This window comes from Protopterus annectens, chromosome 5.part0 (assembly GCF_019279795.1).
Source record: "Protopterus annectens isolate FY-2018-M chromosome 5.part0, PAN1.0, whole genome shotgun sequence".
Lineage (NCBI taxonomy): Eukaryota > Metazoa > Chordata > Ceratodontiformes > Protopteridae > Protopterus > Protopterus annectens.
In genome coordinates, this window is record NC_056735.1 from 1,674,898,504 (window position 1) to 1,674,925,690 (window position 27,187).

The 27,187-nt window shown below is 45.5% G+C and overlaps 1 protein-coding gene across 1 annotated transcript in view; it reads right to left on the minus strand.

Annotated features, from left to right (window-relative positions):
* Nucleotides 1–27,187, minus strand: part of BRWD1 (bromodomain and WD repeat domain containing 1) — a gene marked incomplete in the record, with an annotated part of 4,378,631 nt that overhangs the window by 3,684,861 nt on the left and 666,583 nt on the right. Inside the window, 1 exon segment of the mRNA XM_044071461.1 lies at nt 22,643–22,864. Coding sequence (XP_043927396.1) covers nt 22,643–22,864 — 222 coding nt within the window.

Consider the following 27,187-nt stretch of genomic DNA (forward strand, 5'->3'; position numbering starts at 1 on the left):
ACCTTCTCTTTATAGTGCGCTTATTGAATCTAGCACAAGAGCGACACCCAACAACGTCGTGCTCAGGCCCTAAATAAGGAATACACAAAGTATGATAGTCTCTATGCGGTATCTGTTTCCCACAAGAAATACAATTATTCACTTTTTCTGACATCCGGTAAACCACTGAGGCAAGAAAAACTAAAATATTCCCAACGGGTACTTAGCCAACTTTGACTCGGTCTGAAACTCCGAAATCGAAAAATTTCAGAACGCCAACCGGCACTTGCAATGCTGCTTCTGCATCGGACCATGCGGCAAAAAAGACTGAGGATATGACGTCGGTCATGCGCATTTGTACCCTGACGTCCTGATGTCAGTCAAATGCGCCTTGACCGACGTCAGCCTTATACTTTGATATTCGGGCCGACCGAGGACAGCGGACTACCCAAGTGTAAGGACTGCAGCAATGTGAGATGAAGAACATCTGCACTGGCAAAGCCAGCTCTGGATTTAGAGAAAATTGGCAAATGATAATGCTTGGTGAAAGTATGTACAGAACTCCAGGCAGCAGCTTCCAGGATGTCCCTGGGAGGGATGCCTCTGAGAAAGGCTGTAGAGGTAGATGCAGCCCTGGTGGAGTGAGGTCTAATCCCCTGGGGGATAGGTTTTCCATGGTGCTTATAGCAGAAATGAATGCAGTGGCCTATCCATTTATAAATGGTTTACTTTGAAATAGTCTTCCCCTCTGCCCCTGCAGCAAATGCCACCAGCAGTTGTTCAGATTTCCTTTGAGATTTAAGTCCTGTCCAAGTAGAATCAAAGTTGTCTGCGCACATCTAAGGAATGCAGTATCCGTTCCCCTTTGTTCTGTGGATTGGGAAAGAAGGTTGGCAAATGAATGGACTGATTAAGAGCCACACTGGATACCACCTTGGCATGAAGGATGGATTGGTTCCGAGGGGCACACTGTCCACATGAAAGATGATGAAAGGTTCCACTGCCATAAGGGCCTGTAATTCAGATACCCTTCTAACTGAAGTGATTGCTAAAAGGGAAGCTGTTTTCCAAGAAAGAAATTTCATGTCCGCAGTAGCAAAAAGGTGTTTAGAGTAGACAGGTGCAGGATAGGATGCCATGAATTGTCTTTTATGGGTACCAGGAAAAGTCTCGAGTAGAAACCTTGTCCCTTTTCCTCTTCTGGTACCAACTGAATAGCCCCCATGCTTAAGAGAGAAAGTACTTGTTTTTGGGCCTCTGTCCACTGGTGTGGGGTAGGTCCGGTCACCCGTTTGGTGTTGGCAACGTGTGGAAGTGAAATCTGTATCCCTGGGACACTATATTTAAAACCCATTTGTCCTGGGTAATGAGCTCCCAGTTCTTTGCATGAAGAGCAATCTTTCCCCCCAAAGGGGACGTCAGTTGATAAGTGCTTGGAAATTTTAAAAGGAAGTCATTGAGACAGTTTACCATAGGGGGGAGTCTTATTACTCCCAGATTTGGAAGTGGAGGCCCCCCCCCCCAGTGCTTAGTCCTGTGTGTCCCCTGGGACTGAAACTTGGGGTTCCTGCTGTGTCTGGGTTTGGCTTGAGAAGACTTGGAAGGGGCTGGAAAGGACCAATTTTTAGAGGGCCAGTGGCTACTAATCTAGGAGGCTGAAATTGTAAGAAATCTTTAACAGTTTGCATAGATTTAGCTTCATCTTCCATCTTTTTAAGAACTTCCTCACCTTGTTGCCAAACAGGCGGTCCTGATTTAAGGGAGCATCCAACAATTTAGCTTTAACATGATCAGGTAAAGATTGCTACTTAAGCCAAGCATGGCTTCTGAGCACAGACCCAGTAACAGCAGCCCTGCAAGAGGCCTCTAATGAATCAAAACCACACTGCAAAGTATTTTTCCAACCTGTTCAGCAGAATGCATTAAATCCTGTAATTCTTTATTTTCCACACAATCAGGTATCAACATCATTTTCTGTTTAAGCAATCCAGTAACATGTTGCCGATACTTTAACATATGAAACTAGCAGTTTAAAACCCTAATAGCCAAGGTTGCAGAAGTGTAAACCTTCTTACCCCATCTATCCAGCGCCTTGCAGTCTCTATCCGAAGGAGTAGGATTTTTAGCAGTAGAAGCCTTAATGCCCTTGGGCCCCTGAGAAATAGTCTCTAGATCCACAATAGGATTTTTAAAAAGGAACTTGTGTGACTCAGGGACCCTGTAGTATCTGTCAGGTTTTCTGGGAGCAGGAGGCAAGGAATCAGGGGCCAAACTAGATTCCAAAAAAGCATCATCAATGTCTAGTACAGGAGGGATAGCCAAAGGCCTATGCTGAGGCAGCAGTAAGAAATCCCTGAGACTCTTTTTGAATCAGAAAAATCCTGGCTTTCCCAGTGAAAATGCTCCCTTAGAGTATGTAAGGTTTCACCAAAGGAGAAATCCTCTGGAGGGGAAGCAGATGGAATAGAGTCCTCTGCATCAGAATCCTCATAAGTAGATAAAGGCAAATCCAGATCAGAAGAATCAGAAAAAACAGAATCCTGCTCAGGAGATTCATAAACAACTTCAGTTCTAGACCTCTTAGAAAGGGGGGGGGGTGGCTACCCCTGATTAGAGTTATTAGATCTTCAGCCATTCTTGCAATTGTTTTTTTACGCATAGAGGCCTGAGCATGTGGTCTGGGTGTTGTTTTTTAGGCATGTTTCGAGATTTAGGCCTAAGTGAAGAAGGAGGTGTCTGTTTAATATGCCAGTCCATAGACCTGAATACATCCTCAGAAGCCGGTGCCCGCACAGCGACTCCGGACCCATCCAAGGTAGAGACATCCACGAGTTCCATAGTTGAAGCATCTCGTGACATACCGGACTCTGAATGAGTCTGAGTAGAGGCCTGCGAATCACAAGTAGTGGGTATCAGGGGCTGCAAAAGCACCTCACTGAGTACCGGCGAACTGGCGACTGGCTTCGGAGAAGCGTCATCGGCTGTTTTGGACCTCGGCAGCCTGTCTCTGTCTTTATCTTCGTGTTTTTTCAGACTCCCGGTAATCAAATGGCTAACCGATGACATTTCTGGATAATTAAACAGAGAACTGAAATATTTAGAAGCGAAAATATACAGACGATGGATAGTGCGCCGATTAAATAAAGCACAAAACCGACAGCAAGGTACATCATGGTCAGGGCCTAGGCAAGGAATACAGTACGAATGAAAATCTTTATGAGGTATTTGCTTTCCACAAGTAATGCAATTATTAACTTTTACTGACATCGGTAAGGAGCAAGAAAAAGTTTCCACAACGGGGTACTTAGCTTTAGTTGAAGACTTTGGTTCTGAAACTCGAAAACGTAAATTTCAGGAGTCGGACGACCGGCACTTGCGAACTGCTTCTGCTTCGGGCACCGCACAGCAAGAAAGACTGATGTAATGGCATCGGCTGCATGTTTTATACCCCTAACGACCTGTCATCATGGAAGAAGGGACAGCAACTGATGCAGGACCAAGACTTTGTTAATCAGGCCGACTGAGGGCTACCTGCAAGCAGATAACTCAAATGTAATGATTGCAACAGTGAAACATGAACATCAGGAGGGATAGCAGAGGGCTTAGAAGACTCCATGTGGAGGAGTTCATAACACCTCTTCTGGAAGCCTGAAACCTAGGCTCAGTCCCATTTAAAAAACTCCATCAAACTAGAGATGTATTCCCAAAAGAAAATTCCTGAAAGGGAGAATCTGGACTAACATAATCTAATGGAGAAGGATCTGAGAGGAGTTAGCCAAAGTCTCTTCCCAGAGTCCAATTCCTCATCAGAGGAGTCCTGCTCCCTAGGCCTCAAGAGGAGTAGATGACCGGGTGGGGTTATGAACAGAAACTCCCTGGGGGTCTTCAAGGCCATGAGTGCATTAAACAACCCCTGTGTAAAATCCTGCCATTTACACTGTGAATCCTTAAGAGCAGGGGAAATCTGTTTTTGTTTTCTGCTTCTTTTTCAAAGGGACATCAGCCCTGATGACCTTAGGAGATGCAGACCCTTGCCGATAATCGATGTAGCGAGAATCTCCTCCCGAAGAAGAACATATGAAACACCCATCAGTCCCTCTGATATGATCAGCTTGGGTTCCCCCTCAACATTCACTACGGATGTCTGCAGAGCCGACATGCAAGAAACTGGATCCATACTGGCCTCCAAAACTACTGCAGCAGAGAAATCCAGTGGACAGTCAGATGATCCTCTAGGCTTTTATCAGCCTCAGAGACATCTGGGTGAGGAGGTACAGCAGCAGACTCTGACCTAACTTTCCTGGTCTTCTTCTTGTCAAACAGCTGACCCCCTGGGCAGGACAGTTCCACCAATGCACCCTGTGCCAACTTAAGATGATGGTTCTCTATGTAGATAGACAAGGAGGAGAGACTACTATGAAGGATCCTAGGGAAAAACACTTCAGAAATCAGGCATGAAGTATGGTCCTGAGAAGCATCCAAGCAAAAGAAACACTGCTCGTGATGGTCTTTATGGGGAACATGTCTCCCACACTGACATTCTCCTTTTCTGGGTAACATGTAAACTCACAACTAAAAGAAAAAAGTTAAACTCCAATGAGGCACTTATCTGAAAAGAGGGTGGTAACCAGTGCAAACAAAGGCTTGTTCAGGCCAGCAACTGAAGATGGCATTTGGTCTGGCAGCAGATTAGTTCTGAAATATGTATGTCACCTTTATACCCTACGTCGTGAACAGGGAGCATGTGTGACGTAAGGTGTCCTTATAAAAAACTAAGGATTTGGTATACTGGCTGGATGTTAGGCTACACTTTGCAGGGGATCCCTTTCCGAAATAATACTGTAACAGTGATATTGAAAGACCTCTATCACCATGGGACCATCAAAAGGTAGTACACAACACAGCAACCACCTTTACTTTGAGATGGCCTTTTGTCAAAAACAGGGCAAATTCTCAGCGTTGTCAGGCAAAGTAAACTGGACATCACCTTTGATGCTTCCTGTTTGATATCCAGCATACCACTGTGCAGGCTATATGCAAAATAAAAGCAGTGATTTATCACTGGGACAAAGCAGAAATTCCCTAATACTCCAAGAGCAGAAGTTATTTTCTTCTATTTATTTCATTAAATTGCACTTCTTAATGCTTATAATTGTGCTATACAGCTAATCTACTACATTTTGCACTGTTATAAAGCTTTTCTTACTGTTTCACTGCATTAGTCTACCGTTTTTATACTGTTTTAACTGTATTTTTCATTGCTCGATAGTGGTTCATTACTGTAAATGCATTTTTACTGAATTACTCAACTGTAAACTGCTTTTTCATACTGAGAGTTGCATTTTCTGTTTGCGAGTGCTCTATCTGCATTTTTGTGAGGTTTCTGTGTTCTACTCAGGTAGCATAGTCTGGATAAAGGCCTGCTGTTATCCAGGCCTGGCTGTTTTGTTTGTTGAGTTTCCTGTGTTTCTGGCAGCTAGTTTCACTGTGTGTAAGGTATTAACTGGAATTTTTTTACATTTGTTAAACATCTGTTTGTTCTAATTTCCTGCCAAGGAGTGTATCATATAACTGACTTGTTTGAAGGTAAAAGCATTCTCTAGAGTCCTCTTGCAAAAAGTACAGTTTTGTACCTACCATAAATGTAGATGTTCGAGGATCCACATTGCTGCAGTCCTAACTATTGGGTAGTCCGCTGTCCAGTCGGCCCGAATACCAAAGTATATGGCTGACGTCGGTCAGGGCGCATTAGACTGACGTCAGTACGTCAGGGTACTAATGCGCATGACCGACGTCATATCCTCAGTCTTTTCTTGCCCCAGATGTCAGAAGACCCTGAAAAGATAAGGCCAAAAACCAAAAACTCCCAAAATACTTGCACCAAAAAATATATATACAATATATACACAATTAGCAGAATATAACCTTACCTACACAACCACCCCTAAACACAGAGGGGAAGGAGGGAGGGTAAATTGGACTGCAGCAATGTGGATCCTCGAACATCTACATTTATGGTAGGTACAAAACTGTACTATGTTCTTCATTCCACATTGCTGCAGTCCTAACTATTGGGTAGAATCCCAAAGCAGAGGTAAGGGAGGCTGGCAAATCATAAGGAAGCAGGAACTGACAACATGCCTTGCAAAATAGCTGTGGCAAAACCAGCCCTAGACTTAGAGTAGAGAGGAAGGTGATAATGCTTAGAGAAAGTATGCACTGAACTCCAAGTAGCTGCCTCCAAAATATCCTTAGTTGCCACCCCCTTAGAAATGCTGTGGAAGTGGCAGTAGCCCTAGTGGAATGAGGCCTAATCCCAGCTGGAATCTCCTTGCCATGATGGGAATAACAAAATGTAATGCAACACCCAATCCACCTAGAAATAGTTTGTTTTGACACAGGCTTGCCCTTTGAACTCAAAGCAAAAGAAACAAACAACTGCTGAGACTGCCTAAAATCCTTAGTCCTGCTCAAATAATAGCAATAGCCTGTGTACATCTAAAGTGTGCAAAATCTTTTCCCCTTTATTTTGGGGATCTGCATAAAAGGTAGGCAAATGAATAGTTTGGTTTAAAGCCACACTAGAAACCACCTTAGGCATAAAGGAAGGATTAGTATGTAAAGATACCTTATCCTTATGAAAAATCAAAAAAGGCTCTACTGCCATAAGGGCCTGCAACTCAGAAACCCTTCTTGCAGAAGTAATGGCCAACAAAAAAGCAGTCTTCCATGACAAGTATTTCAATTCAGCAGTAGCCGCAGGCTCAAAAGGTTGTAGAGTAAGTTTCTCCAACACAAAATTGAGATCCCAAGCAGGAGTAGGAGCTCTACGTGGGGGTCTTATATTCTTTGCCCCTCTAAGAAATTGCTTGAACAAAGGATGCGAAAACAATGGTGGGTCACAATCATAGTGAGCTGAAATTGCTGCAGCATGAATCTTAATGGAAGAGAAAGACAAACCTTTGTCCAGTAACTCAGTAAGATATTGAAGAGCCACACTCAAATTTGGCTCAGTAATCTCCAAATTGTTTGCTGCACTCCAAAACAAAAATCTCTTCCATTTATCTGCGTACACTTTCCTTGTACTAGGTCTTCTGGCTTCCATAATCACATTTAAAACTTGTTGAAGAAGCTGAGACCTGCTGTCTTTCAAAACAGAATATGCCAGGCTGTTAGATGTAGAGAGTGAAGCTTGACATTGAGCAGATGACCATCCCTCTGAGACAACAGGTGTGGAATCAAGGGTAAAGGCCATGGAGGCTTCCTTACCAGACTCCTCAGTAATGGGTACCAGTGCTGCCGAGGCCAATCTGGAGCTATTAAAATCATCCTTGGCTTGTCTTGTCTGACCTTTAGAAGCACCTTTGGAAGAAGAGGCAGAGGTGGAAAGGCATACACATGAAGATTTTTCCAACTGAAAGAAAGAGCATCCACTTTCCAAGCTGTGTGATGAAATCCCTTCGTGCAAAACTTTGGCAGCTGGTGGTTTAGTGGAGAAGCGAACAGATCTATGTCTGGAGTTCCCCATGACACTGTCAATTTTGAAATACATGAAGATCCAGTTTCCACTCGTGGGGATCCATGATTTGTCTGCTTAATACATCTGCTAAGGAGTTCTGTGCTCCGGCAGAAACCTTGCCTGAAGAGTTAGTTGCAGACTGAGCGCAGTCTCCCATAAAATCATTGCTTGTCTGCACGATGGGTAAGAATGTGTTCCCCTTGTTTGTTGATGTACCACATGACAGTTGTGTTGTCTGTTAGAATCAACACCTGCCCTGGAAGAAGTAACTCCTTGAAAGCAATTAATGCAAACTGAACTGCTAACATCTCTTTCATGTTGATATGTAGATGCTGTAGTCTGGCAGGCCACTTGTCTTGTATCCACTTTCCATTTAGATGAGCTCCCCAAGCAATATCTGAGGCATCTGTCGTTAGAATCTGACTTGCCTCTGGCCGGGTCACAGAGAGTCCCTTGTTTAGGTGACATTCCTAAGCCCACCACAAAAATTCCTTTTGAATGCAAGGTATTATTTGAATGACGGTGTCCAAATCCTGGCAGTGCTGTGTCCACAGATTTTTGAGATACCATTGTAGCTTCCTCATATGCAGTTTGGCATTGGGAAGCACCAGAATACAAGATGCCATGAACCCTAAGGCTTGAAGGACTGTCCTTGCAGTCAGCCCGGACTGAAGAGATAGATGATGGAAGTAACTGGAAAGATTCTTTTGTTTGTCCGGGGTTAAAAAGGCCATCTGGGCTGCTGTATTCAGTCTCACACCCAGAAAGCACATGTCTTGAGAGGGTACTAGACTGGACTTTATTTCGTTCACAGAATACCCTAGGCATCTTAGCACTGCTATGACATATTCCAGATGCTGTAGAAGATCTTCTTTTTCTTGAGCCAGAATCAGGCAGTCGTCCAAGTAAGGATAGATTTGGATTCCTTTTAGCCTGAAGTAAGCTATCACTGGAGCCAGAACCTTTGTGAATACTCTCCGCTTAGTAGATAAGCCAAAGGGCAATGCAGAGAACTGATAATGAGAATTTCCAGCTCGAAAACGCAGATACTTCCTGCAACTTAGTCTTATTGGCACATGAAGGTAAGCTTCCTTGAGATCTAAAGTTACCATCCAGTGATCTTTGCCCAGCAGAGGTAACAGCTATTGTAACGTCAACATTTTGAACTTGGGAATGTCCAGATAAGTGTTGAGGATAGATAAATCCAGAATTGGTCTCCACGTGTTCCCCTTCTTTGGTACTAGGAACAGGCGAGAATAAAATCCTAGGCCCCTTTCCGGCACAGGAACTGACTGAATGGCCCCTATTTGGAGCAACAGAGAAATTTGCTTGTGAGCCTCTGTTCTTTGAAGAGGAGGAATGTCTGGCATGCCTTTGAAAGGAGGCAAGGTATGGAAATAAAACCTGTAACCGTGGTGAATAATATCCAGAACCCATCTGTCTTGGGTAATTAAATCCCAATTTTCTTTGAAAAGAGACAGCCTTCCTCCCAAAGGTGCTGCCAGGCAAGAACGTACTGGCAGCTGAAAAGGCAGGTCATTGGGTCTGCTTACGAAAGGACTGACCCCTGCCCTCACCAGAAGTCTGAGCAGGGGAACTCCCTGTCCTAGGCCTAAAAGAACCCTGAGCTCTGCCCCTACCACGTCTAGACCTACCCCTAGACTGGGAATCATAAGCAGGATAAGTCCATCCCTTAGTAGGCCAATTTCTACTAAACTTGGAGGCTGCACCTGCAAAAATCTTTAACAGTTTGCATAGACTTAGCCTTGTCCTCCATTTTCTTCAAAACTGCTTCCACAGGCGAACCAAACAACACATCAGACTGTAAAGGAGCATCCAAAATCCTTGTCTTAACATGCTCAGCTAAATTCTGATCTCTCAGACAGGCGTGCCTACGAAGAACAGAACCAGTGGCAGCCACCCTGGAGGAGGCCTGCACAGCATCAAAACCACACTGCAAGGAATGTTTACCCACCTGTTCAGACACATGAACTAAATCCTGCAACTCTTTACACTCAATACCTTCAGCCAGAGCATCCACCTTAGATTTCAACTGTGAAAGAAGATAATTCTGATATTTTAACATGTGAAACTGACAATTCAACGCCCTCATGGCTAAAGTGGAAGAAGTATACACTTTCTTTCCCCATCTATCCAAAGCCCTTGCCTCTATCAGGAGGGACAGGATTTTTAACAACTGAGGCCTTCACACCTTTAGGCCCCTGAGAGACAGTTTCTGGGTCTGCCCTAGGACTCTTATAAAGATACTTATGAGCTTCAGGCACCCTATAATACCTATCCGGTTTAACTGGGGCAGGAGGCAAAGAATCAGGATTCAGGGAAGCCTCTGCAAACACATCTTCCACCACATTCAAAACAGGAGGTATAGCTAAAGGCCTATGCTGGGGTAAAAACAAGAATTCCCTAAGCCTTTTCCTGGAATCAGAGAAATCTTGACCTTCCCATTTAAAATGCTCCCTCATGGAATGCAGAGTCTCTGAAAATGAAAAATCCTCAGGAGGAGAAGCAGAAGGAGTAGAATCATCCACATCAGAATCAGAATAAGGAGGGTACTCCTGCAAGTCTTCAGCCGAAGACTCAAGCCTCGAGCATTGCTCAAAACTCTCAAACTCAGGTTCCACCCTAGGCCTCTTATCAGGAGGGGCATAGAACCCTAATCATAGTAATCAAATCCTCTGCCATTTTAAGCATATGTTTCTTAGGCAAAGATCCTGAAGCACTAGGAGAAACCCCACAGAAGCTAAACTTGGCCTGCCCCTCAAAGAAGCCTTGGAAACTGAAGGGGAGGCTCTAACCACCTTAGGAAGAGAGGGAAGAACAGCCACCTGAGAAGCCCCTCAGCCTGGCCTACTTCCAGAGAGGATACATCCTGTAACCAGTAAAGTCTCTCCCTGAGACTCCAAAGAGACACCTGGCAAAACCTCCGGCTCCACTGAGCCTTCCAAAGAACCGGCGTGTGGGTCTGTCGTTTCCTCCACCCTAGTCTTTGCTGTTTTATCTTTGTGTTTTTTAGCGAAGCGCCGGAGCATCCGACGGCATTTTATAATTACAACGCTTCCCAAACACTAACCTGGCACAGTCTAACCTTCTCTTAATAGTGCGTTTGTTAAATCTAGCACAAGAGCGGCATCCAACAACGTCGTGCTCAGGCCCTAAACAAGGTATACACAAAGTATGGTAATCCCTATGAGGTATCTGTTTCCCACAAGAAATACAGTTATTCACTTTTTCTGACATCCGGTTAAATACTGAGGCAAGAAAAAACCAAAATATTCCCCAACGGGGTACTTAGCCAACTTTGATTCGGTCTGAAACTCTGACTTCAGAAACTTTCAGAACGCCAACCTGCACTCGCAAAATTGCTTCTGCATCGGACCATGCGGCAAAAAAGACTGAGGATATGACGTCGGTCATGCGCATTAGTACCCTGACGTACTGACGTCAGTCTAATGCGCCCTGACCGACGTCAGCCATATACTTTGGTATTCGGGCCGACTGGACAGCGGACCCAATAGTTAGGACTGCAGCAATGTGGAATGAAGAACATCTTTCATTTAGTGGCTCACTTCTGCTTTTTCTGCTGTGATAATCAATTTTGTAGTGTTTTCCTGCCTAAAATAGTATAGCTAGTAGCTGTAACAGTTTCCCACCTCACTTCCTACTGGTGTCTCGTTCTTATACTTGGTGGCTTGGCTTTGCAGTTGCCCGCCCATACTGTAAATTTGATCTGGGACACTCGTCCCAGTCTAGGGTCATTAGCTCATTCTACCCAATACAGAGAGAACATTTGAGAAGGCCAACACACTTAGGTTCTTAACTTGAATTATCTTCTGTTCCTCCTTTCTCCTTTCCACTTTACTAACAAAAAAAAAACTTTGCTAGAATCTCCTTGTGTTCTGACCGAGTGTACTCAGCTGTTAACTATTCCGAGTTCAATAAAACCATAATCGAATTCAGTTCAGAATACAGTTTGAATAAACTGCATTTATTTAAACTGTATTTGGTTTAAAATTGCTACACACTCAAGTGTGCTAGCTTGCACTGGACTTGGATTGTTTTAGTGCTGTTTTAGCTGCTTTTCTGTTAAAAAAAAATCTAAGCTTGTTTCCTGCCTTTCCTGTAACTAGTCTAGTCCAGATAAAGATTTGCTGTATCCAGGACTGTTTGTAAGCTTCTGAACCCCCCAGGCCTTTCCGTGTCAGAGAGAAGCCTTCTAGCTCATCAGTGGGAGTGGTAAGCACTAGGTAGCCTATCTAATACAACAGAAGTGGTTTCGGGCCCAGAAATTTTAGTTTATTGGCCATTTGAGTAGTATTTCCATATCTTTCAACTTTCTGGTTTAAAAGCCTGCATTTGCACTGGTTTCCTGCCTTTCCTGGAACTAGTCTAGTCCAGATACATAACTGGTGTATCCAGGACTGATTGTAAGCTTCTGAGCTGCGCTAAAGTCTGCTCTTCAATTTTTCCCTTAGATCTGCTAGTTCTCTCCTCTCCTGCACTTTAGCTCATTAGTCTAGCATTTTACCAAACTTCTTGTAGCAATTAATGTAGTGCACAAAAGTGCTATCAGTACTAAATGTTCTACAAGGAAACTGCTCCAGTACTTATTATTAATGCCCACCCCTTCAGGCATGTCTAAAGGTCAGTTCCCTGTGCTTTCTCCTATTAACCTGGTGAACTTGGGCATCCTGAGGCAATGTAGCAACTGCCTCATGTACACTGACAACCCTCTCCTCTTACCACCCAACACTCAGACTTGTGAAAGATGTACCTGCATATCCAAATTGGAAGCCAAACACTCTCCAGCCAAGACCGAAATAGCTGGCCAACAAGAGGTCAACACTTGCACCACACCACATGGAACACATAGCCCTCCAGAATACACACCAGCACTGCCTTCACATAAAAACAAAAACCACAAACCCACTTTCGCGGAAGGTCTGAATAAAGATTTTCCCAAACAGCAGAGACCTCCAAGGCAGAAACGCACTCGACCATCACAACACAACACTAATCACGAGACACAACTCTCCTAAACAGTGTGCCACACAACCAAAGCAAAACAGCATGCCCAACACACTAGTCATAGGTGACTCGGCAGTAAGGCACACAATGTCCAACTCACTAGGTTGAATAAGGAGAAAGCAAAAGTCAGGTGCTGTCAGGTGCCAGGATCCACCACATAACGCATGCACTCAGGTCCCTCAACAGGTACACATATGACTGTCATTGTACATGTGGGTGTGAATGACCTGAGACATACCTCCCTGGACTACATGGAGGAGCTCTCGGATTATGTAGCCCAGGTAGGTATGACCCTAGCCCTGTGCAGCATTGTATCAACCCAGAATGATACCACAGTACAAGCAGAAAAAGACTGACTTCAACAATTGGCTAATTTCTAGTATCATTCTAAGGGGATCCAGTACCTGTCTGCCTGCGATGACATGAATGAATGACAGACCTCTATGCTTTACAGAGATTGCCTGCATCTGTCACCCCTGGGCTTCCGGATACTGGCCAAGACTCTTGCCACCCCTATAGTGCCTTTTTTTAGGCGGTGTTCCAAAGACCAAATTACCACTGTAATAGCTACAAACAAATGCAATCTAAGGGTCATGCTGCTCAATGCTAGAAGTCAATCTCAAAAGGCACTCGCTCGAAGCACTCCTTAAAATGGAGAACATCGACTTTTGCACTGCAACAGAGACCTGGTTCAAAGCAGCAGAAAGCACCCCTGCACTACCAGGCTATAACTCATACCACGCCTTTTGGCCCCAGAACTTGGACAGAAGCTCCAAAGGCGGTGGTGTTTCTGTATTCATAAAGAATGTGCACACCTCCAGACTGGTAGCCCAACATAATGCATCACAGATACTTCAGGTGCAGCTAACACTGGGTAAGACAGCGATTCAGGTCGTAGCCTGCTAAGGGTCCCCAACCATGTCCCAAGGCTCACACTCCACGTTCTTAAGCACCTTGGAGAATATTAGGGTCCAACCTAACATTCTCATACTAGGCAACTTCAACTACCCCTCCATTAGCTGGGAAAACTACTCATGTACCAATACACTTGCCCAACATTTCCTGGAATTCATCAATTCCAATGCACTGGACCAGCTCATTCTTACCCCCCACTAGAGGTAGCAACATCCTTGACCTGGTCATTACTAACATGGGTGACCGTTGCTCTACACCAAGTCAACTCTTCCCTGGTTAGATCCAACCACAAATTCATCACCTTGGAAATCCACATCCCTCCCACTCCCTCTGCAAAGGTAACCACCATGAAAAACAACTCCAAAGTTAACTTTGGGCTCATAGAAACAGAGGTGGCTAACTTCACAGAACCCATGCAAATGGAGAAGAGTTGCATGACTGCTGAATCATACGCCAATGCACTGTACAAACACGTACACAAATGCATGGATCTCGCCATACCCAACAGAACCAAGACGCTCTCCTCCAAAAAAGGAAGCCAATCTGGTGGTCCCCTGCCATAAACAAACTACAACAGAAGGAAGAAACTGATGTGGAATAAGGTGAAGTCCCAAGACTGGAAAAACTCCCTTATCAGCCTCAACAAAAAGTTGAGATCCCTCATTAAATCCTCTAAAGCTAGCTATGAAAACAGAATTGCAGCAGATAGCAAAGACAACCACAAGGCCTTCTACAGTTATGTAAAGAATCTCCACAGCAATACCCAAACTTGCTCTGAGCTACTGCACAATGGTACCTCCTATACAGAGCCAACAGATTTTGCCAATATAATGGCCGACAGATTCAGTGCCAACTTTACCCCCCCCCCCCAAAGGACCAATCACAATACCAGTAGATTACCAGGCACCCAGTATTACTGCTGCAAAGGATAAAACAGCCCTGTCCAAGGCCAAGAATACAACTTCTATGGGACCTGACAATATCCCTGGCTGTGTTCTACATGAACTACAGAGTAAATTGACACCTCACCTGTGCGCTCCCTTCAATCACAGCCTCACTTCAGGCTTGTCCCTACCGAATGGCACACTGCTCCAGTCATCCCTCTCCACAAAAGGAGGAGTAACTAAAGACCTTGGGAACTATCGCCTCATTAAGCCTGAGGAGTCTGATATGCAAAGCTATGGAACACATTATCATGGACCTAATAAAAACAAGGATATAGGGACTCTCCAAACTCTGGATCTCACACAGTTTGGGTTTGTGGAGGGTAGATCATGCCTGTTCAGCCTTGTCGACTTCTTTTAGTCAGTCACCAAAGCTGTGGATGAAAGAAGGTGGTTCATACAGCCTACCTTGATCCAGCCAAGGCCTTTGGTACCATTCCCACTCAGGAATCACAGAAAATCTCACTAAGCTAGGCATCAACCCCTGTATCACTAGGTGGGTTGCAAACTGGCTCACAGACAGAAGCCACAGTGCGAAAGTAGCTGACTCCATTTCAGACTGCTGACCAGTCACAAGTGGAGTTCTACAGGGTTTGGTCATGGGTCCTCTCCTGTTTGGTATCTACTTCTCTGAAGTCCAGGCCAACATGAAGGGACTCTGGTTGACAAAGTTCGCAGACGATTGCAAGTTGGGAGCTATTATTATCTCCGTAAGTGATGTTGACATCCTACAGAAAGGCCTCACTGAGACCAACAACTGATGTCAGAACCAGGGCAATAAGCTCAATGCCACAAAATGTGTCATCATCCCCATTGGGAAAACCCCAGTTCCTATGTATTACCACATCGATGGTAGCCCACTGAACACAGAAGACGTTATAAGAGATCTGGGAACACAGGTAGACAGCAACCTCTCTTTTGACTACCATATTGCCACTGTGCAGCCTTGATATTCACAAGCATAAATTCCACGCACCCTGAACTAAAACAGTTCACACATTTCATTCATAAGCCATCTTACTTTTGGTGCACTCCGGACCTGGATTCAGGACACTTGAGTTCTGAAGGTCAAACTAAAATCAAAAGCTAGCATTCTACAAGAAATGCCATTTTTTATTTGCCACAGAAGGGTGATGGTTTTGTAAACGTGTTAGTGCAATTAAAGGATATGCTCTGTGGAAGCTGCTGGACTACACCCATTAGTTCTTTTAACCAGAACGAAAAGCTAAAACATTTAATAAAACAGTCACAATGTGAAGACGCACCTAAACGGAAATGAAAATATACCTCTCAACTGCCCAGATTTTTGCCTCATACTGTTGGCCTGATTCTCTTAAAATGAGAAGTTATGTACCTACCATAACATTCCATGTTAGTTGTCTTCTTCTCGCCTTCTTTCTTGCTGGATGGGTTCGGAGCCGATCCTCGGCTCAGACTCGGCCTATACTAAAGCTCGAGAGCTATTTTTACCGGCTCGAGGCTACCCTATATCTCACAATGCTAGGCGCTAACTACCCAGATCTCATTTGATAGCTGAAACCATAGCAGTTCTGATCTCAAAGATAAGGAGAACAGGAAACCTTACACATATAATCACCTAGACCTACAGCTACCAGTAAAAGATAGCCCAGGGGGCTTATACCGAGGCAGAAATAAGATCCCCAAGGATCTTTAGGTCTGTCCAGGCTAGGGGGATGGGGGGTGGGACGCAAGAAAGAAGGCGAGAAGACAACTAACATGGAACATTATGGTAGGTACATAACTTCTCAATGTTAAGTTGTCAATCTCGCCTTCATTCTTGCTGGATGGGACCGCGTCCCTAGCACCTTCACCCTGGGTGGCTCATCGGAACAGACTCTTGAGAATGGTGGAACCAAAATTAGCCCGGCTTCGGGAGGCCATGTCTAATTCGTAATGAGATAAAGGTATGAGGAGAGGCCCATGTGGCTGCCGCACAAATGGAATCTCTTGGTAAACTAGCCTGAAAAGCTATTGACGTGGCTAATGCTCTGGTTGAGTGAACTCTGGGCCTTGACAGTAGTTTTTGACGTCTGAGCTCATAGCTGAAAGTAATCACAGAGGCCAGCCATCTAGAAAGGGTTACTTTGGAAACTGGAAGGTCTTTCTTCCCTGCCACATAAGATAGGAAGAGCTGCTCAGATTTCCTAGCTTGCTTGGTTCTATCCAGATAGTAACGGAGCTGACGATGAATGTCCAGAAAATGCAGCTTTGTTCCACTCTGTTGGAGTAGTTGGGGAAGAAAACTGGGAGATCGATAGTCTGGTTTAGGTTCGCCTCAGAAGAAACCTTGGGTAAAAAGGACGGGTTGGTCCTGAGAGACACTCTGTCTTTAGGGAAAACTAGATAAGGTGGACGAATGCAAAGGGCATGAAGTTCTGATACTCTTTTCGCAGATGTTATGGCGACTAGAAAAAAAGTCTTCCAAGAGAGCAACTTCAAGGAGCAGGAAGCCGCAGGTTCAAAGGGGGAAGAATCAAGGAAGTTAGAACCAAATTTAAGTCCCAATGTGGTGGGGGGGTCTCTGATTGGGGGCTTAAGCAAAAAGATACCTTTAAGAAAGGTTTTACAAAGCTTATGGGACATGATACTGGAGTCCGAAAAGCCTACATGAAAGTTCGAAATAGCCGCTAACTGTACTCTGATGGTGGAGGAAGAAGACCCTGAGTGAAACAGTTCGGCTAGGAAGTCTAGGACTGATTGGATAGGGGCAGTAAAAGGATCCATATTCCTAGCTGCTGCCCAGAAGGAAAAACGCTTCCACTTGCTGGCATAAATCCTTCTGGTAGATGACTTAAGGGAAGCTATAAGGATGTCACGCACAGAATGGGAAATAAGGGGAAGCCTGGCTAGGGTTGGAATTGGAGCAACCAAGCTGTGAGGTTGAGAGATTGGAGGGAGTGGTGCAGCTGTCCCGACTGATGGGTCAAGAGGTCTGGCACTGGGTCCAGATGCCACAGCTGCCCCAAGAGGTAACAATGCAGGAACGGAAACCATATCTGTCGAGGTCAGTAAGGAGCAATGAGGATCATCGTGGCTCTTAAGGTGGTAGCTTTCTGAATCAACTGAGTGATTAATGGAAAGGGGGGAAAGGCATACAGAAGTCCCCGGGGCCAATCGTGGACTAGAGCGTCTCTGGGGGGGTGGCCGGGAAGAGGGAAGAGAGTGAAAAGTCATGGCACTTGCTGTTTTGAGGTGTTGCAAAAAGATCGCAGCAAGGTTGACCCCCTTTCTGAAAAATTTCTTCCACTACTGATTGCTTGAGAGACCACTCATGTGGCATGAGAATGGCTCTGCTCAACCTGTCCGCTATGATGTTGGACTTCCCGGGGATATGCGTTGCTATCAGAAACCGCTGGGAGGAGATTGCCCACTGCCAAAGTCTGAGTGCCTCTCGACATAAGGGATAGGACTTGGTTCCGCACTGCTTGTTGATGTACCACACTACGGACATATTGTCCGTCTGAACTGCAATAGTCCCGATGGGAAGAGAGTCCTGAAGGGCTTGCAACGCTAAAAGTACTGCTCTCATCTCCAAGACATTTATGTGCAGGTGGCATTCGAAAGGTTGCCATGTGCCCTGGACCGTCCTGCCCTGAAAATGCCCCCCCCCCCAACCAGGGAGGTGTCCGTTGTCACCGTGGCGACCGGGGGAGAAGGAACAAGTGGTCTGCCCTGAAGGACTTGAGGGGAGACCATCCACCAAGAAAGGTGTTTCTTGCAAGACAGGTTTATTAAGATGTGTGACATTGGAAGCTGCTGAAAGGACCACTGGGAAAAAAGCATCCACTGAAGGATCCGCATATGAAAGCGAGCTAGGGGAAGTAGTGTAATGGCTGCCGCCATGAGACCGAATACCTTCAGGACAAACCTGGCCTGGATTCTGTTGTTCTGAAGGAGGATGTGAACATGCCTGCGAATATCTAGAACTCTTTGCTCGGTTAGTTTTGCGGAGAGTCGGACTGTGTCCAAGGTGGTGCCTATGAAGCTAACAGACTGACAAGGCAGACTTTTCGAAATTTATGGAGATACTTAGCCCTTTGCAAGTATGAATGGTGTAATCTCTGGAGAGGAGAAGCTGACACCTGGTGGTGGCAGTGAGGAGCCAGTCTAGATATGGAAACACCTGGAATCCTTGACACCTCAGATGAGCCGTAACCGCTGCCATGCATTTGGTGAACACTCGGGGGGCTGTAGTGAGACCAAAGGACAGGGCCCTGAACTGGTAATGACTGGCTCCCAGCCGGAAGCGGAGAAACCTCCTGGAGCGCCTGTGCATCTTGATGTGGTAGTACGCATCCTGAAGGTCTACTGAGCACATCCAACTGTCCTGACCCAGAAAGGGTAGAATGGACTGTAGCGTGACCATCCGGAACTTCGTTCTTTTTACAGACTTGTTTAGTCTGCTGAGATCCAATACTGACCTCCAGTCCACTGTCTTTTTTGGTACCAAAAAGAACTTGGAGTAGATTCCGGATCCTTGTTGGTCTGCTGGGACTGGCTGGATGGCTCTTTTTGTTAGCAGTTTTGATATTTCTAGTACTGCTTGTTCCCTTAGACTGGGTGGAACGTCTGGAAGGGGCCCTTTTGGCTGAGTTGGGGTGTGGATAAAGGGAATTTTGCAACCCTCGGATATAATCAACCGTGCCCATATGTCTCGGGTGAGTGAAAGCCAGGCTTCTGGGTACAGTGATAACCTTCCCCCGACTGCCTCCGAAGGCGGACAGTCGGGCAGCTTCTCAGGGATGCTGGAAGGGTTTGTCAGAGTGTCTCTCTGCTACCCTGATTTTGCGGACCTCCTCTGCCTCTAGGGCGGCGTCTGTTATTGTCCCCCCCCCTGCCTCTAGAGGGGAACTGACCTCTTGCGTCAGGCGCGACCTCTTGTGGTTTACAGAACCACATTTTCCCACCCTTCTGACCCTTAGGATATGGTTTAGATGGGGTGGAAAAACGGACTCCCATGGCAGAGAGAGTCTTGCCTTCTTGCTCGCATCTGGTCAAAGTATCCTTCACCTGAGGTCCAAACAAAGCTGAACAGTCAAAGGGGGAGTTAGTGAAGGACACCTTGAAGGGGTCTGCAAAGTTACAAAGCCACATCTAGGCGTGACGCCGTAAGGCCACGCCTGTGCCTGCAGCTCTATTCGCCCCATCGGCCGCGTAGGAAATAAGCCGCATGGAGGAGTTGACAATCGAACTCAGGGTTGCCAGCTGGGAGTTGATTTTGTCTTGAGACCCCGCAGCTGTTGGATCCTGTAGGGCCTCACCCATTTCTCTGAGCATGTCTCTGGAGGCGGGTGAAATGGCACAGGTAATTCAGCGACCGCATGACAAAGGTCGTTGAAGAAAACATCCGCTTGCCGTACCTATCCATAGTCCTAGACTCCTTGTTAGGAGGATGGACAGGTACTGAAGGATCAGCCAGTTCCTTCTTAGTGGCTGCAGCCACCACCATGGCATCAGCCGGGACACCCTTGGCTAAAAACTGTTTGTCCAAAGGGGCGGTTATGAATTTTGAAGGCCTCCGTGGGGTAGGTTCCATCGTATCAGGGGCCGTCCACACCTTCTGCGCCACCACTTCCATGAGGGGGTCAAAGGGCAGGGACACCCAGGAGGTGGAAGGGCGAGAGCCTAACCGACTCGTCCTCGGAAGGATTGAGGGTAGACCAGTTCCCCCTCTGCTTAAGGATCTCAAGGATGTCCGAAAAGGAGACATCCTCAGAGGGGGACCGTGGGGACCCTTCCGACTCATCCAAGTCGGTATCAGATGTGATGGACTCGGGGGGGGGGGGGGGGTCCACATGCTTCCTCTTACATTTCCTCTTCCGAGTGGGTTCCCCCGACAGATCAGGGGAAACCTCGGAAGAGGAGGATATTCCCAATGGGGAAACCTGAGGCGTTGGATCTCTATGGTCAGGAATGAGAGGGTGGGTAGAGACTGCAGCAGGCACTACAGAGGGAGGAGCTGAGGGAGCCGACCGTGGAGCAGGCACAGGGGGCCAGCATGCTCCTCATGACTTCAAAGGCGCCCCTATCAGGCAGGGTAGAAGGTCCCCGCTCCGAAGAGATAAGGACCCCTCCCGGCACAGAGGGGGACGGCTCCGAAGCCGATGTTGGGGCTGAACTCACCAGCACCGAAGCTCCGAGAGGGAGAACGGGGTCAGACAAGGGTCCAATGCCACTCGCCCCCTCGGAGCTGACGAGGAATCCATGCGCCCGGATCCCTCCAAGGATGGGACCATGGAAGAGACCGGAGCCGAAAGGTGAGGTATCGGCTCCGACGTGTCGACGGCCATGGCTCCCACAATCTCCGGCTCCGAACTCAAGGGAAGAGTCGGAGGAGGAATCGAAGATGGAGTGGGAATAACCACTGTCTGCTGAGAAGGGCTATGAAGCATCTGGGCTAGTGCCTGAGACTTAAAAAGTCTACTAACTACCCTCTCGAGGTCATGGTCCGAGAGCCTGGAAGACCTAGAGGAATGGGATCGATGGCTCCGCTCCGAGAGTAAGGGAGACCTCGGAGCCGAATGAACAGATTCCAAGGACGGAGACCTGGACTGTTTACGGCTGGCAGATGGCACAGACAACTATCGGCGCCGACTGAGTCTTAGAAACATCGGCTCTGGCTCGAGCCGATGGAGAAGACTGCGTCTGAGAAACATCGGCTCCAGCCGGAGCCGATGAAGACTGTGTCTTAGAAACATCGGCTCCAACCGGAGCCGATGTAGAAGCAGTCAGAGCACCACCAGTCGAAGGCTCTGAACACGAAGCTGACGGCTTGGAAGGCTTTGAAGGCTTCCCCGACGACTTGGCCGGGGAACCTTCAGGCTTTAATAAGCCTCTCAAAATTAACTTATTTCTGTGTTCCTGCAGGACTCTCGAACTGAACGCATGACAGACAGAACAAGAGTCCTGCAGGTGCAGAGGGTCCAGGCAATAAACACAAGAAGAGTGACCGTCTGTAAGCAACATTTTCTGACAGCAGGAGTCACACTTACTGAAGCCTGAGACCCTGGTGTCTTTAGACATCCTAATAAAGGACAATAACACAGTCAGACACACACACACAGACAGACAGACACACAGACACACAGACAGACAGACAGACACACAGACACACAGACACACAGACAGAGACACACAGACAGACAGAGACACACAGACACACAGACAGACAGACACAGACACACACAGACACACAGACACACAGACACACAGACACACAGACACACAGACACACACACACAGACAGACACACAGACAGACACACACACAGACAGACACAGACACACAGACAGACACACACACAGACAGACACACAGACAGACACACACACAGACAGATACACACACAGACAGACACACACACAGACAGACACACACACAGACAGACACACACAGACAGACACAGACACCCCTTAACACAAACTAAGTCAGTCACACAGAGAAATTTAACCTGATAATTTAAAAAAAGGGGGAATGGGCACAAAGGCTTAACCTTTTAAACCAAACAAGGGGTTAGGATATTAAGGGATTTAAGGGACCGGAAGGAAGTTATGCTAAGAAGGAAAGCTAATGGGATGGGTACTAACAAAAACTATCTAAAACTGACTAAATTAGAGAAATTTTAAGAAAATATTAAATCCAAACTGCAGAGCCGGTAAGAAACGCACCTCATAGCTGCAGCGGCAAACGAGATCTAGGTAGTTAGCGCCTAGCATTGTGGGATATAGGGTAGCCTCGAGCCGGTAAAAATAGCTCTCGAGCTTTAGTATAGGCAGAGTCGGAGCCGATCTCCGAACCTATCCAGCAAGAATGAAGGCGAGATTGACAACTTAACATTTGTGGTTTTTCTGACAAATTACTGGCAAATCATTCAGGACTGAAGTAAAAAAAAAAAAAAACACACATTTGAGTTTCAGACTTCATATCCTTCAGAAAATTCATGTTAAGCCAAAACCTGTTAGTCTAGCAACCTTTTAAGTTTCTAAGAGCAATATTTAAAAAAAGTGTCCCTATTCTGGGCCTTTGTCCTCCCATTATTTGTGGCTTTGTCCAGATTTCTTGGTCTAACAGGTTGAGAAGTATGTATGAAAGTGAAAAAAAAACATGCCATATGAAACCTATAATAGTAAGAAAGGTGTTGGCTTATTCCCACATTAAACAGACCTTTACAAATACATTATGAAAGGCAATGTAATGTGCAGTTACAAAACCATACTTGCCTGTAAAGACGTTATGGACCCAGTGTGCCCCTGCAGTACAGCCACTGGTGCACAAGTTCTAAGACACCAAACGCGAATGATCTTGTCACAACTGCCAGCAGCAATCAAAGTATTCTCATAATTCACAGCCATGTCTGAAATCTCTGCCGAATGCCCTCTCAGAGTAGAAAGTAAACGCCCACTATGAGTAGACCAAATCTTTACTAAGCAGTCATCTGAGCCCTGCAAAAAAATGAAAACGGATAAAATGACATTTCACGTAAACAGAAAATTCTTCACTTTTAACATACGGGTGTCAGTATGATAGTAAAACTGAAAATGTAGCAAATTTGTCTGGAATGTCAAATCAATGTAGGAGAAAAGGAGCAGCTAACTGACTGCTATCATCCCACAGGTTGATTAGGGAGTAGCAGGGATCCCCTACAATAAATTACAGTTATATCAGTCTCACAAACATATGCAAGGTGAGGGAGAGAGTCACCACTATCTAAGACCAGGAAAATATTTTCCACAAACGTCTAACAGTGTGGCTGCTTCCCTGGATGAAGGTTTATCTGGTTGAGTATCTTATCTTAATATGGCTAAAGCATTCCATTACTGTATCAAAAGATAGAATCATATGCAAGTTTAGAAGTAGTGCAGTTGCACATTTACTATAACAGCAGATGTTTGAAAAGATTACTGCTGCAGTAGCCTAAGCTATGCAGGATGTCTCTCAAAGTTCGAACCAGCCAGCTAGCTAGCCACTTCATGTGCAAGGGAAGTTGTATAAAATCAGTGGAAAGGGCATCAACATTTCAGATCTTTCTTGTCCCCTGCTAAATAGGTCCACACCAATAAAAATCACACAACCTAGCATTAAAAAAATAAATAATTAAATAGGAAGGAGGAGAGACTGGCTATAGCAGCAGGGGCCTACTTTGACATCTATTTTTATAGCAAGTTTACTTACGCAGCTTTACTATGTTCATCATTAGGTCACTGCTGCTGTAGCCTAAGCTATATGGGACAGCCAAGGAGGAAGTAGGATTATAGTTCTGGAACCTCTGGAGAATAGACTAGCAAAGCCCGTCTTGGACCAAGAATCTAGTTTGTAATGCTTGGTAAACAAAATTGTACAAATGACCAAGTTGGTAAAGTGGTATATTTCTAGAGTCCACCCGTTTCCATAATAAAGCAGTAGCCAAAGCCCTGATCAAGTGAGCCACAAACTTTGCCTAGAAACATGAGAATAAAAGGCAACAGCCAATGACAAAAGTTTAGAAATAGTCTGTTTTGGTACTGCTGGTCTCCTTTTTACTACCTTCAAATGAAATAACAGTTAGCAATCTCAAAGGTTTTCGCTCTGTCAGTACAGTACCAGTGCTGCCAATGGACACACATAGAAGTATTTCTCCCTCATTTTTAGACTCTGGAAGGAAAAGGTACAGTTGTGTACACTTACCATAAATGTAGATGTTTGAGTGTATTCACTGTTGCAGTCATTACATTTGGGTAATCTGCTGGTAGGTTGCCCTCAGTCGGACTAAATTCCAAAGTCTTGGGTCCTGCATCGGTTGCAGTCTTCTCTTCCATGATGTCAGGTCTTCAGGGGTACAAAACATGCAGCTGGTGCAATTTTCTTTAGTTTTTCTTGCCCCAAAAAGGTAGAAATATTTTATATATATATATATATATATATATATATATATATATATATATAAAACATGCATCAATATAAACTTTACCTTCATCTACAAGCAAATACACCACATAGGTTGTAGAAGATAGAGAAGGAAAGATGAACTGTAGAAGGACAGGGGGATGGCGGGAGGGTAACCTGGACTGCAACAGTGAATACACTCAAACATCTACATTTATGGTAAGTGTACACAACTGTACTGTTCTTCGTGTTTCACTTTTGCAGTCATTACATTTGGGTAGAATCCCAAAGCTATGGTTGGGAGGCTGGAGCTAAACAGCATTAGGTGCGGCTATAAGGTCCTGCAGCACTGCAGTGGCAAAGCCTGCCCTGGACTAAGAGTAGAGTGGCAAATGGTAATGCTTTGTAAAGGTGTGAACAGAACTCCAAGTAGCAGCCTCTAGAATGTCTTTGGTTGGTACTCCTCTGAGAAAGGCTGCCGAAGTAGCTACAGCTCTGGTGGAATGAGACCTAAAGCCCTTGGGCACAGGTTTACCATGGTGTGAGTAGCAGAAACAGATGCAGTGGCTTATTTACTTTGAAACTGTCTGCTTTGAGATAGCCTTTCCTTCTGATCCTGCAGCATATGACACTAGTAACTGCTCAGTTTTTCTTAGAGCTTTTGTCCTGCTGAAGTAGAATCTTAGCGGTCTGTGCATGTCCAAGGAATGCAGAATTCTCTCCCCTTTGTTCTGCGGATTTGGATAAAAAGTTGGCAGATGGATTGTTTGGTTAAGATCCACACTGGAAACCACCTTAGGCATAAAAGTAGGATTTGTCCTCAGAGACGCCTTGTCTGGGTAAAATACGATAAAAGGCTCTACAGCCATGAGGGCCTGTAGCTCTGAAACCCTTCTTGCTGAAGTAATTGCTAGTAGCAGGGCTGTCTTCCATGATAAGAACTTTATATCAGCAGTAGTGGCTGGTTCAAATGGAGGCAGGGTGAGCTTTTCCAACACATAATTGAGGTACCATGTAGGTAATTGGTGATCTTCTAGGTGGCCTTAGGTTTTTGGCTCCTCTAAGAAAATGCTTTAGTAAGGGATGAAAAAAAATTGGTGGCTCTGTTGGCAGAGTCATGGATTTTGTTTGATGAGAAAGATAAGCCTTTGTCAAGCATCTCAGTTAAGTATTGTAATATCTGAGGAATATGTGGTTCTGATCCATCAGTTCCTTGTGCTAGATTCCAAGCACAGAAACTCTTCCATTTGTCAGCATAAGATTTTCTAGTACTAGGCCTTCTGGCTTCCAAAATGACATCCATCACAGCTTTACTGAGAGGTGTCGTTGGTATGAATACGTGATTAGCCATGCTGCCAGGTTCAGAGTCTCTAGTTGATTGTACAGGATCTGATTGTTTTGCTGGGACAGTAGTTGTGGTCTTTGAGGCAAGGTCCAAGCTGGGTATTGAGACAAGTTCCTTAGGACTGGGTACCAGTATTGGCAGGGACAGTCCGGGGCAATTAATATCATCTTTGGCTTCTCTTGTCTGACTTTTAGGAGGACCTTGGGTAGAAGAGGCAGAGGAGGAAAGGCGTAAACTGACAGGTTTTTCAGACTGAAAGATAGGGCGTCCACTTTCCATACTTGTCTGTGATAAGTCCTTGTGCAGAATCTTTTCAGTTGATAATTTTGAGAAGAGGCAAATAGATCTATGTCTGGGCTCCCCCATGTTTCTGTTATGCTGAATACTTGTGGATTTAGTTTCCACTTGTGAGGATCCACAAGGTTTCTGCTTAAATAGTCTGCCAGAGTATTCTGTTTTCCTGGCAGGAATTGAGCTTGGAGATTTATCTGGAAGGTCAAAGCTGTGTCCCACAGTACCATGGCTAATCTGCAAAGGGGGTATGAGTGTGTGCCCCCTTGCTTGTTTACATACCACATGACTGTGGTGTTGTCCGTCTTATCAGTAGTTGTCCTGTACGAGTCCTTGAATGCTGCTAGGGCATTTTGAATGGCTAGCATCTCTTTCTGGTTGATATGTAGATGCATTTGATTTGGTGCCCATATGCCCTGAATGCATCTTCCTGCCATGTGGGCCCCCAGGCATAATCTGATGCGTCTGTTAAGGTTTGGCTGGCAGGGGATAGAGTGAAGGGCCGTCCCATATTTTGGTGACAGGCCTTTGCCCAGCATAGAAACTCCTGTTGCAGGCAGGGGATGAGAGGAATCATTGTTTCCAGACTGTGTGAATGCTGACTCCATAAACTTTTTAGATACCACTGAAGTTTCCTCATATGCAGTCTTGCATATGGAATTAGTAGGATGCAGGATGCCATGAATCCCAGAGCCTGGAGAATTTGTCTTGCAGAAGACTGGGTTTTTGTTGCCATCAGTTTGAAGTAAGTAGTCAGTTGCCTTTGTCTGGCGTGAGGTAAGCCATCTGGGCAGTTGTATGCAAGCTTGCATCCAGGAATGTTATCTTTTGAGAGGGTACCAGTTGTGATTTCTTTTCGTTTATTGTGTACCCTAGGCATGCTAGGCTCACAAATGCCAGGTGTCGTAGAAGAGTGTCCTTGTTCTCTGCTTGAATGAGACAGTCGTCCAAGTAAGGATATATTTGAATACTTCTTAGTCTGCAAAATGCAATTGCTGGTGCCAGGCACTTTGTAAAGACCCTGGGCGCAGTAGATAAGCCAAAGGGCAGTGCAGAGAATTGGTAATGCATTAAGCCAGCCTTGAATCTGAGGTATCTTCTGCACGACTGTCTTATTGGGACATGCAGGTATGCTTCTTAAGTCTAAAGTCACCAGCCAAGCATTCTTGCCCAGCATGGGCAGAAGCTGTTGCAAAGTGAGCATTTTGAATTGTGGAATGTCCAGGTGTTTGTCGCTTGTCTTCCAGCTTTTCCCGGTAAGGGGTCG